This window comes from Rhamphochromis sp. 'chilingali', assembly GCF_963969265.1.
Source record: "Rhamphochromis sp. 'chilingali' genome assembly, chromosome: 1".
NCBI lineage: Eukaryota > Metazoa > Chordata > Actinopteri > Cichliformes > Cichlidae > Rhamphochromis > Rhamphochromis sp. 'chilingali'.
In genome coordinates, this window is record NC_137929.1 from 62,419,489 (window position 1) to 62,432,108 (window position 12,620).

General features: G+C 44.4%; 1 protein-coding gene across 1 annotated transcript; it reads right to left on the bottom strand.

The window, feature by feature from the left end:
• Window positions 1–4,016: 4,016 nt before the first annotated feature.
• Window positions 4,017–11,811, bottom strand: LOC308404642 (uncharacterized protein). Its single transcript, XM_080894794.1, has 2 exons — window positions 11,570–11,811; window positions 4,017–11,254 (listed from the first exon to the last, which is right to left on the bottom strand). The coding sequence occupies exons 1-2, from the start codon at window positions 11,649–11,651 to the stop codon at window positions 10,863–10,865; spliced, it is 474 nt and encodes a 157-aa protein (XP_080750920.1). The 5' UTR covers window positions 11,652–11,811; the 3' UTR covers window positions 4,017–10,862.
• Between the last annotated feature and the right edge of the window lie 809 nt (window positions 11,812–12,620).

Below are 12,620 nucleotides of genomic sequence, written 5' to 3' on the forward strand. Positions count from 1 at the left end.
TGTATCAACATTGCACACTTCGATGAATCTCTCCTTTATTTGCATATGATGAAAATATCGCACAACAAATGACACTTGCTCTTTGTGTGAAACATCAGAGGTTTCATCAAGTAGAATGGAATACATTTCAGCCTCTTTTATTTCACGTTGTATCTCCTTCCTGATGTAAGTTCCTAGTGCTGCAATGATGTCATTTTGACTTCTGTTGGAAAGCAGTGACACCTGGGGCCTTGTCTTGGTGGCTTTAACTGTGGCAATTTTTTCCAAATGCATTTTCAGCACACTATCGTAGCGGGAAAATACATTGACTAATTCACGAAAATTGCCACGGTTATCACTGGACTCACTCTCATCATGACCTCGGAATGCTTGTCCCTGACGTGCAAGATACACTGTTAGGTCAATTAATCTTGTCAGGATTTCTTTGTTTGTCTGCCTCTCTCGCTCTCTAACTTCCACCCCTTTTACGTCTGAAACATCAAATGCAGACTGAAGGGCCTTTTTCTGGAAATTGATCCATCTAACCATGCTTGTCATGTGCATCTCTGCGCTGGAGTGTTGTTTGATTTTTTCAAGAGCAGTACTCCACTTTCTGATGCCATCAGTTGTCCAGGCTGTTCTGCTTTTATATTTTTCATCCGAGAGGAAAAGCCGACAACTAAAACAATGCATTGAATTAGCAGTGGGTGAGTATTCCAGCCACACATTAGCAGAAAACACTGTTTCTGGAATGATCTCCCCTCAGTTTTTGGGTAAGGTATATCAGGCTGACATGGGCCCACATTGCAGCACATTGAAACGTATCTGTCATTGCGCTTTATTTTAAATGTATGGATGTGTGTTGGATCTGTTGGGTATTGTAAAGCTGCTAACTTTGACATTATGTGATCGATCTGTTCTTCCTCATTGTGGTCTTCAGAGAGCACTACATCAGTGTCTGTAGGCCTAACTGAACCTGTTGCTGCATTGGTCGCGGCTTCATCTGTTTCTATATCTCCCTCTTCTGCTATGCTGGTAGATGGCATAGAGCTGCTTCCCTGCTGTGACTGACTACAATGGAACAATAATAATAATAATAGTATTATTATTTATCATAATAATAAGCTTAAACAGATAGTTTTAATAATAACCCATACTGCAAGTCTTGTAACATAGAAATAACTTTCGTAGGTACAAAATAATAGTTAGCTCAATGCCTGCTGATTAAGTTCATTAAAAACTAAGTGTGAACAGCTTTTAAGATTTTTCAATAGAATTAACTGCAAGGAGCAGGTTACATTAAAACATTAAAATAGAACCTGACTCTGCCCTTGACTCTGACCTTTCATCTTCATTTTCCTTTGCTTTCATCCAGGAGAGCAGAGAACCGCTTCCCTGGGCTGCCTGTTGTAGATCCCTTTCTTTCTCCTTTCTCAGCCTCTCTTTCCTAGGCATTATGCTTGCTGAAATTAGTAAATAAATAGACCAAAATGTATGAGAACGAATAAGACTGACTGTGGTCATTACAAGAACAGGGCAGAATGGTCGTTTTCACAGGCAATTGGGAACTGCCTATTTTTTCTTTAGCAAATTAATGTGTTAATGTTGCCAATATGTTACACCAAAAAAAATTAACATGTCTAACCAGTGCTTCTCAAAACTTTTAACATGCACCACCCCCAACACCGTACCCTTCAAACTACCAATAACAACGTCACTGTTCTGTCACAATCAGGTCACAACACAGTGCGTAAATGTCTGCGAGCATCGCTGAGTCAGTAACAACCAGTTAGGCTAAAGACTGCATCTTTAGACAGTTGGACGGTGTTCTAACTTTCTCACAGGAGACACCTACTAAAGACAGTCAAAGACATTAATTTCAATCTTACCAAAGTAGGACAGTAGTTGACGTTAGTTATGGAAAGGCTAATCCACAAAAACGGAGAAACGTCCATAATTCTATTATTCATAATCATGTCAAGGTTTTAGGTTTTTCTGCAGTTCCATCTCTAAAAAGTGTGATGTCTTCCTGTCACTGACTTCAGTTTGAAAACTTTGTATTTATTCACAGATTTCCGTGAGATCATCCTAAAATTTGTAACGAAAAATGGGCTCAAAAGAGCCCTCTGCCTAACGGCATGTAGCCTATAGCATAACGTGATATTTTCAATAGTGTATGCAAAAAGGTCGGAATTGATGGAGAGTGGGGTTGCCTAAATGGTTTAGGTTACATTTTAAATGTGTCGTTTTTTTGTTTATCCATATGGATGGATGGAGGGGGCAAGCTGGCAAAGTTTGTCATGTGCAGTTTCTGACAGGCTACTTCACAACAAAACAATTGCAGGTTGGTCTTAGAGGGCAAACAGAATAATTTCACTCGATTCATGGGTTACCTGACTGGTTGGGAAGGGAAAGAGCTGCCGTGTTGTCCGCCGTGGCTCCCAGTCGCTATAGTTAGCCTACTATGCCTACTCCAAGTAGTCCTATGTCATGCCGCTGCTACACGCCTCACAACAAATGAACTGCAAGCGTGTTCACGTGACACGGTGACAGTGAAAAAGCGACAGGGTTCGGGTGTCTTTGAAGAAGGGGCACAAATCAAGCCATTATTTTCACACCTTTTTAAATCGCGCAGCTTTAAAAAAAAAAAAAAATCACGTCTTTCAAAAGGGCACTTTTTTGGACTGAGGGCAAAAGGGCAAGTGCTTCAGCACCACCTCGTCTCTATCTGTGCATGCCAGTGACTTCAGTAATGACAGAGGGGCGTAGGCGTGCTCGTGGGACAGCTTCCTCCAGCTGTGGAAACCAGATGTGGAAGCAGACTCCCTGATGTTGCAGTCCAACACCAGTGTGAGCAGAGAGGACTCAGCTGCTGGGCGGAGCTTATCTTCCTGTCCTGTTCAAATCCAGCATGAAACTCTTCTTATGTTCACTCTTCAGTCTGATCCTGTCTAACAAACATCACTGTTCACCTCCTCCTCCCTCTGTGACTCCTTCATGTCCACTTTACTCCTCAGTAAGTCTCCACAGCTCCAAACCAGCTCTGCATTCAGAGTTAGTCCACGTTCTCACCTCCATCTTCAACCTTTCCTCAGCCAGGGTACAGAAAAGCCACCTGCCTAACAAACTACAGACCAGTTGCACTCACTCCAAAGTGCTTTGAGAGAGTGGTGCTGGTCTACATCCAGACTAACATCCCAGACACTCTGGATCCCCTGCAATCTCCAAATATTTTTTTAATCTCCAAACTGACTCTGAACCATCATCTCTGTTAAAGACTTTTCCTCTGAAGGATGAATGAAGTCACACTAACTGTGCTCACTGATTTTAAAAAGAGCACATCTGTGTTTAGAGAGAATCAAAAGTATCAGTTTCTACAGAACAAAACATCAAACAGAGATGAACCTTCTCAGCAGCTCCCACTGTGGAAGTTACTCAGACTGAAGAAGGTGTGTGTCCTTCATCACTACACTGAACCATCGTCATCATCATCTGTCCCTGAAGTGCGAGTCCTCACATCAGAGTAGATAACATCTGGATCATCAGGACTTTTAGCTGGAAAACACACACACAGGATCATTTACCTGAGAAACTGTGTGTGTGTTATGAGAGCACACGCAGCTCTCCTATTGGCTCTCTGTCTGATGGTGACATCACTGTTCACATGTACAGGAGAGGAGGAGTGGAGCGCTCCTGAACAAAGAAACACACCAACACATTCACAGGGTTTCAGAGTGGTGCTGAAGATCTAGTTCCTGCATTTATTACTTCCAGGCTGGACGACTGTAATTCATTATTATCAGGACGTCCTAAAAACTCGCTGAAAAGCCTTCAGCTGATCCAGAGAGAGTTTGTTTCACACTGGTTCCTGTTCTACCCGCTCTACTGTGGCGTCAGCTCCCAGTCTGCAGTCAGGAGACCTTCTAGCTTTGACATCATGCTTTAAACTCTTTTTTTTTTTTTTTTTTTTTTTTTTTTTTTTTCTAAATGACATCAGAAACAGCAGTATGCGACATTACGTGATGGCAGAGCTTCAGTTCATCCTTTGTCATTTTTTTTTTTTTTTTTTTTTTAATAAATAGGACAGGGGGAATGAATGAGAGAGAGAGGGGGAGAGAAAGAAAGAAAACCAAAGGGGAGAAGAGACGGTGAGAAGGGGGGGGAAGAGAGAGAAAAAAAAAAAAAAACTCCTGGGTCACCTGTATGGAGAAAAAACAAACAAACAAACAAACAAAAACAAACAGAGGAGACAGCAAACAACAAAGAGCAACATAATAATAGAGAAAACAAAGCACCATCACAATAAACTAGCTAGTCATAGATATCAGTATTTACTAAGTAATAAACGATATTGTGCAGCACGCAAGATAGACAGCGCACAGTGTGCTTTGAGGCAGCAGCCAAGAAAGCTTTAGTCCGCGTCTGTGAATACCCATGTGTGCATACCTGTGTGGATCAGCATGCTTGCATTCCAAAGGTTTCTCCATGTAATGATCTGCTAGGGAGTGTGGGGGGGCCACAGCCCCGTCCTCCAGGGTGTGAAGCGGGTATGGAGGAGATCAAAACTCCAGACATCCAGAGGCCCCCAGAACACAAGAGACCATGGAAGACCAACAGAGGGGCAGCCGCGCCACTGTCCCAGTAAGAGCTGAGGAGAGTCCCAGATGAGGGCTCGCCCAGCAGCCGCGGAGCAGAAGTCAGGGGGATTTGCAGTGACGCGCCCGTGAGCTCCGCCGGCCCCCAGCTGCGCCTGAGTGACCGAGCCCTAGGCCGAGAGGCCGGGGGCACCCCACCTCCAAAGGGGCCCGAGCGAGCCCCAGGCCCCAGGCCCCGACAAGCGGCCGCCAAGGAGTGAGCCGGTGTGCACCCGGACGCCCACCCCCAGACACAAAGAACCACCAACACACCGACACCTGAGGGAGTCCGCCACCGGCAGGGGAAGTGGTGGTGGGTGGAGATAGGCCTCCAAACCTTGGAGGGCCTGAGGTGTCCCCAGAGAGGTGGCGTCTGATACCCAACCTGACATATAGACACAGACATACAGGCACACACAGACACAAACATCCATTCCCACCCTCATGCTCTCATATGCACTCACTCCACACTCAACCAACGTGGAGACAGACATAAAGAGACGCTGTACACACAATCACACTCCCCAAGCGTACTCTACAAACCGGGTCTAGGTACCCTTGCCCCTGGAGGGGGGAATTGCACCCAGACCCAGGTGGTGTTACCCTTTTCCCTGCGGTGGGGAGAGGCAGACCACCCCGACTCCGCAGCAGCAGGGAGGCCCCACACCCCAGACCGCAGTCGGACGGCCAACTCCTCCTACTAGCCCTCCCGCTCCAGCAGGCCGCAGAGAATGGGGGTGGGAGAAGACTCCAAACCTCCCTCCACCCGCTCATTGTAGTGTTGATGCATATGTGTTCTAAGGTGCAATTAAAACCCAGGAGGGCATGGAGCTACCTGCCAAGGAGCAGCAGGTAAGCGCATAGTCCCTCCTGCTAACCCTCAATGACTAAGTGTATTTAAAATTGAGAGGTGGGCAACGACGTCAGGGGTGAGGTATACACCCTGATGGTGATTTGGACTCCGTGATTGTGCCCACCCCCAAGATCCTATATGTATGTGTAATGAGAGTGTGAATAATGTGAATGTCTAAGTTGTGGGATAAAATTGAGGCAGAGGCAGCCAGAAGGGGACAGGGGGGGGGGGGGGGGGGGGTAGCCTCCTCTGCACCCTGGTGACATACCCCCACTCCAAGGCCCTGCATGTGTGGGTGGTTGTGGTGGAGCGGGAAGAGGGAGGCAGCTGGAGATGGGGAGGGAAGGAAGGGAGGGGCAGGTAACCCCTCCCTGGGGCCAGCTCCCCCGCTGACCCCAGTAGGCACTCCCACCCTCCGCGACCCGCCAGGGAAGGGGGGCCCAGGCCCATCAGACCGGGGCCCAGTGCAGTAGCGCCCCCCGGCTCCACAGAGCCCTGGACAGTCCACCCAACCCCACCACAGAGAAAACTGCACCCACCCCACCAACCACACATCTTCCAGACTACATAAGACGGTAAACGCCCAGGCTGAGATCTTCCTCCACCTCTCCTGTATCTCCCCCTCCTGCAGAGAGTTCCTGAGAGAAGAAAGCTCCTGCAAGATGTGACCATCCCCCCCACCAGTTGAAGAGCCCCCCAGGCGGCTCGATGCACCGGCGGCACCCTGCTCCAGGGCCGGGCCCCCATGCACCCACCCGCCCACAACCCCGGCAACACACCAACCAGGACCCGAGCCCCCGAGGCCCGGCCCGGGCCCCAGCCCAGAGACGGAGCGCCCCCAAAACCTCACGCCCATCCCGGACCCACCCAGGGGCAGCCAGGTTGCCAGGTCAGTAACCCACGTCCGTCAGCACAGACCCTCCCCTAGCCCCGCTGCACGCAGCCGCGAGGAAACAGTCACCTGAGAGCCAACAGAGCCCTCAACCGGACGTGACCGCTACCCCGGGTTGAGCCCCCCAAGGAAGATGCCTCCGGGGAACCCCCCGACGCCCTAAGCCTGTCCCTACCCCCTCACCAATCACAACAGTGAAGGCGGGACCAAACTATGACCCCCCCACCCCCACTAGGTGATGGAGCTGATAAAAGGGGCCCAGAGCAATTGATCTAATGTGGTGGCAGAGGCTGTGTCAAGACTAATGTAATCTAATAGATAATTTCTATATTGGTTAGAATTAAGATTATTTTTATTTTTCCAGTTCATGAGGACTGTTTTCTTGGCTATGCATAGGGCAGTGAAGATCATATGGGCTATATTCTTTTCTGAAGTGACATTATCTAAGCTGCCCAACAAACACACTAAGGGGGAGGTTGGAATGTTACATTTCAGACATTTTGATAAGTCTTCACATATCTCGCGCCAAAACTTTTGCACTGGTGGACAGAACCAAAGAGCGTGGATGTAATTGTCTGGTGTATTGCCTTGACAGTGTGAGCAGTTGTTGGAAGATGTAAAGCCCATCTTGAACATCCGATGACCTGTATAGTGCACTCTATGAAGTATTTTGTATTGTATTAATTGCAGACTGGGATTTTTAATTAATTTAAAAGTTTTTAAGCAAATCTGAGACCAGAAGTTTTGGTCTAGGTTGACTGATAAATCTGCTTCCCACTTTGCAGTAGGAAGGGATATTGATTCATCTAATTTAGAAAGTGTTCTGTATATTTTAGATAATAATTTGGGGGATTTAAGAGTAAGAAAATGTGCCGCACTTAGTGGTGTTTGTAATTCAACTTGACTGAGGTTAAATTTCTTTTTTACTATGGATTTAATTTGTTGATATTCTAAAAACCTTGTCTTGTTGATCCCATATTGTTCAACTAGTCTGTCAAATGGAATAAATTCTGTTCCCTCTAATATATGTTCTAAGTATTTAATTCCTTTACAACTCCATTCTGGGAAATTAATCATATTATTGTTTTGTAATATGTCAGGGTTATTCCAGATAGGTGTACGTTTGCATGGGATTAATGAAGACTCCGTTATTTTTAGAAACTCCCACCATGCTGTTAGAGAAAAGCTGATGTTGATACTTTTAAAGCATTCATGTCTTTTGATGTTTGAGCTAATAAATGGTAGGTCTGAAATCTCTAGATTCTTGCATAGTGCCTGTTCAACATCTAGCCAGGGCTCAACTAAGAAGGTATGTTTTAACCATTCTGAGATGAACTGAAGCCTGTTGGCTAAGAAGTATTGGTGAAAATTAGGCAGATCTAATCCTCCTCTATCCTTGGTTCTTTGTAGCGTTTTTAAGCTAATACGCGGGGGTTTATCTTTCCAAAGGAATTTGGAAATATATGAATCCAGAGATCTGAACCAATCTTGTGATGGTTTGTTAGGGATCATCAAAAATAAGTAATTTATTTTTGGCAAGATCATCATTTTTATAGTGGCGACCCTTCCCATGAGTGATATGGGTAAAGATTTCCATCTAGTCAGATCGCCTTCTACTTTCTTTAGAAGTGGGATGTGGTTTAGTTTAGTTAAGTCTGAAAGCTTAGGAGAGATATTAATACCTAAATATTTAATATTTCCGGATTGCAGTGGGGCAGAGGAAGAATTATGGAAGGAGCAGTTAATGGGGAGAACTGTAGATTTTGGCCAGTTAATTGAATAATCTGAAACTCTTGAAAACCAGTTTATTAAAGTAATTACCTCAGAGAGGTTGGTTTGTGTGTTTTGCAGAAAAAGCAACACATCATCCGCATAGAGACTGATTTTATGTTCTATGTTCTTACATTTTATGCCCTTAATTGTTGTAGCCTGTCTAAATGCTGCTGCTAGAGGTTCGATAAAAATTGCAAAAAGTGAGGGGGAGAGTGGGCATCCCTGTCTGGTGCCCCTCAGGAGACAGAAGCTGGAGGATGTCTGGTCATTTGTTCTGATACGAGCCGTTGGGGAATTGTATAATATTCTTATCCAGTTTATGAAAGAGTTTCCAAAACCAAATTTGTGTAAAGTTGCGAATAAAAATTTCCAATTAACTCTGTCAAATGCTTTTTCTGCATCTAGAGATAATATTATGGCTTCGATGTTTTTATCGTATGAGTAGTCTATTAAATTAAGTAATCTACGAGTGTTTGTTGAGGAGTGCCGACCTTTTATGAAACCAGTTTGGTCAGGATGAATTAAGAGGGGGGTCATTTTCTCTAATCTCTTTGAGAGAGCTTTGCAGATTATTTTAAGGTCTACATTTAAAAGAGAAATTGGACGATAGCTTGAGGGAAATAAAGGGTCTTTGCCTGGTTTTAGCAGGAGACTAATGTTGGCAGAATTCATATTTGGTGGTAGTCTGCCCTTTTCCTCGATTTCCTGCAACATGCTGTGGAATACTGGTGCCAAAATTGTCCAGAATTCTTTGTAGAATTCTGCAGGGAAGCCGTCTGGACCTGGAGCCTTATTATTGGGCATACTTATCAGGGCTTCCTGGAGTTCACTTGGCGTCAGTGGCGAATCCAGTTCCATTGCTTGACTGTCTAGTAATTTTGGAAGAGTTACGTTGTCAAGAAACAGATCAATTTCATTTTTAGATGGGTTTATTTGTGGTGAGTATAAAGTTTCATAGAAATCCCTAAAAATGTTGTTTATTCTTCCAGGATCATATATTGTGTTCCCCGATAAATCTTTAGCAGCACATATAGTTGTTTTTTCTTTATTTATTTTTAGCTGGTTAGCTAGAAATCGACCTGATTTGTTACTGTGTTCAAAATTCTGCAAGCGAAGTCTTTGTATAAGGAATTGTGTTTTTTTATTAATAGTTTCATTTAATTCTAGTTTTGTTTTGCATATTTTGTTCAATGTTTCCTGATCTTGGTGGGACGCGTAGGCTTCTTCTAGTGATTTGATGTTTTTTTCTAATTCCTGAATATTTTTGTTTTCTTCTTTCTTTTTGTGTGATGAGAAAGAAATTATTTTACCTCTCATCACAGCTTTCCCTGCTTCCCATAGAACAGAAGCAGATATTCCGGGAGTGTCATTAAAGTCTAAATATGAAGTCCATTCCTTTTTAAAGTATTTAATAAAGTCTTCATCTTTAAGTAGTGATATATTAAATCTCCAGTTTTTACTTGGCGTAGTATTATTCTTGTGCATTAGTGTTAAAGATACAGGAGCATGATCGCTGACAGCTATAGGATGAATCTCAGTGTCTGAAATGTCACACAGCAGTGAGCTGCTGACCAAAAAATAATCCAGACGAGAGTAAGAGTGATGAACATGCGAGAAAAAAGTATATTCCTTACTGGTGGGGTGAAGAGAGCGCCATGCATCGCAAAGACCAAAGTCGTTCATATACTGTTTGATTATATTTGTGGACTGCCAATTACGCTGAGTTCCTGTTGTGTTGAGCCTATCCATTTCTTCATTTAGTCCAAGGTTGAGGTCACCGCCAAGAATGAGTGTGCAATCAAGGTGTTCAGAGAGTGCACTAAAAAAACCGTGGAAGAATGAGGGTTCATCAACATTTGGACCATATATACTAACAATACATAGTTTTTTGTTCAATATTGATAGTTTAATAATTAGAAATCTACCCTCTGGATCTATAACTGTATCGAGTACTGTAAAATTAACATTTTTATGTATTAAAATTGCTACTCCCCGTTGTCTAGAATTATAACCGGCTGCAAACACGTTAGGAAACTCAGGTGTTTTAAGTTCATTTAAACCTGTGACAGGTTTGTGAGTTTCTTGTAATAAAACAACATCTGCCTGTAGTTTTTTAAGCTGGTTAAATATTTTTAACCTCTTTCCTCTGGTGCCAGCTCCATTTACATTCCATGTGACAAACCTCAGCATGCCCTTAATTGTGCGTGTATGTTTAATGATGTATGCTGGGTGTTTCGTTTAGACAGGTGGAGAGAATATGGAAACATCCCTTGTTTGTAAATAGAAAGAGAAAAAGAAGTGTGGTGAGAGACTCCATAAGTCTGACTATGTGTGTGAATATTCACTAATATGAACAAGCGTGGCTTGCTTATGTGTCCTGCAAGTCTGTGCGTGCTGTGAGGCTGTTGTGAATGTGCTGCCGTTGAGCTGATGTGTTTGCGTGATCGTGTTGTGAAAATATGGAGAAATAGAGGGTGTTTGTTTGTAGGTGAGTGGGGAAGTAGGTGACCACAGCAGTGAAAGACAAGAGAAAGAAAGAAACCACATGAACTGTGAGCGACAACAAAAAAAAGGAAACGAAACGGAAACATTCCAATTAAAGCAATGACGGAGGGTGACGGTGTTATATCTGCTATGACATCCTACTGATATTACTAGGTTAAACACATTTTAAAGGAGAAAGTGTGAATGAATAAGAAAAGAGTGTAGCGGGTTCTTATCTGGAGTGCAGTCAGTATAACCACGGTGTGGTGCCGGGGTCGCGGTACAGCTGTCCGTCCACGTAGAGCCGGTCCACAGCGATGACAGCACGGGAGCCTTTCTGGATAAAGCTACGTCGAACTGGGAACAGGACCTTGCGTCGTTCCAGGATCTCTTTGGGGAACTGGTCGTTCACGCTGAAGTCCGTTCCTTTCAGCTCTCTGCCGCGACTCTTCACCTGTTCCTTCTGTTTGAATTGACTGAATTTGGCCACAATAGGCCGTGGTCTCCCGGTCCGCGACCGCGCGCCCCCCAAGCGATGTACTCTATCGAAGTCGATGTTCTTTACGGTGTCCTCCGGCAGCTTCAGGTGGATTTTAATGAAGTTTTTCACCGTTGCCTCTGCGTCCTCTCCGGCAGTTTCTGGAATACCAGAAAACACAAGATTATCTCTCATGCTACGGGCTTGTAGATCGATAACGGACTCTTTTATTTTTTTATTTTCAATGTTTAGCTGGGTCACGTTATCGGTGAGAGATTTAACCGACTCCCGTAGCGTGGCATTTTCAGCGGCAAGCGTTTCCACCTGCCGCTGGCTGAATTCCAGGGATTCTCTCAGAGATTTAAATTCCCGGTGTAAAATCTCCACCAGGGACAGCCTCGCATCGAAACTGGACAATCGCTTGTCGATTGACTCCAGGATTTCTGCGATGTCTTTGCCGGCAGGCGATGTTGTACCGGGGGAGTCTGCCTGGCGACTTCTCTTCGATGACGGCGTCTCGATTTTGGCCGGGGAAGATGCACTCTGGGCCTTATGCATTACTAAATCTTGAAAATAGCGGTCGATGTAATCTTGGAGAGCGTCTAAACTCTCCCCGTTGTCCTCCAGGGTGTTAGAGATGATAAAACAGATGTTGTTAGTTATATGACAATTGATTAGTATATTTGGTAATACTGAAGCTTGGAAAACCTTTGTTAAACTCTATGCTACCATTTGCTTTTTCTCCGCCAAAATCTCCGGCGTCTGACGTCATCATGCTTTAAACTCTGAAAGATTTCATTCTGTTTCCTCCAGAGAACTCCCCAAACCAGCAGAACAAGAGGAACCACCGAAACCAGACCTGCTACAACCAGCACGAGGGTGGAGGAGGAGGGAGGAGCGGAGGAGTCTGTTACAGGCCAAACAAGAGCAGGAGAGTTCACAGGATTAGAGGAGGTGCAGGTGTGGAGATGAGGAGGAGGATCTGTAGGAGACATGGTGAAGATGGTTCAGCCAGCTTATTTTTACTTTTACACAGGATCTGGAGGGATCTCCAGGATCAGACCTTTATTGGATCAGCAGACACAAACAGAGTGATGCATAAATCTGTGACTGGCATCAAATGTGTTTGTGTTCTTGTTGGAGCCTCACTGATGGTTTTGACTTCATCAACTCACCTGCAGACAGCAGCAGCACACACACACCTGCAACAGGAGGTCAGAGGTCAGTGAGGGACACAGCCTGAGTGTATCATCACCATCATAGTTTATTTATATAGCACTTTAAAAACACACAAGGCTGACCAAAGTGCTGAACAATAGAAACATAATAGATACAATAAGAATAATAAATAGGATAAAATTACAAACATAGCAAAAACAATAAAATGTAAGTAAATACAAGTCAGTTAACCACTGAGTCAAAAACAAGCAAATAAAAATGTGTTTCTCTGGATTTAAAAGCAGCACTGATGTCGACTGCCTCGTGTGAAGAGGAAGATTATTCCAGAGGAGCCACGATGGAGAACGC

Excerpts from the sequence above, each read along its gene's own strand:
- LOC308404642 (XM_080894794.1), bottom strand. The coding sequence starts at position 11,651 with ATGCATAAGGCCCAGAGTGCATCTTCCCCGGCCAAAATCGAGACGCCG. Across the intron at positions 11,255-11,569 it reads TCGCCAGGCAGACTCCCCCG|AAACTGCCGGAGAGGACGCA; the intron begins GTACAACATCGC and ends CTGGTATTCCAG.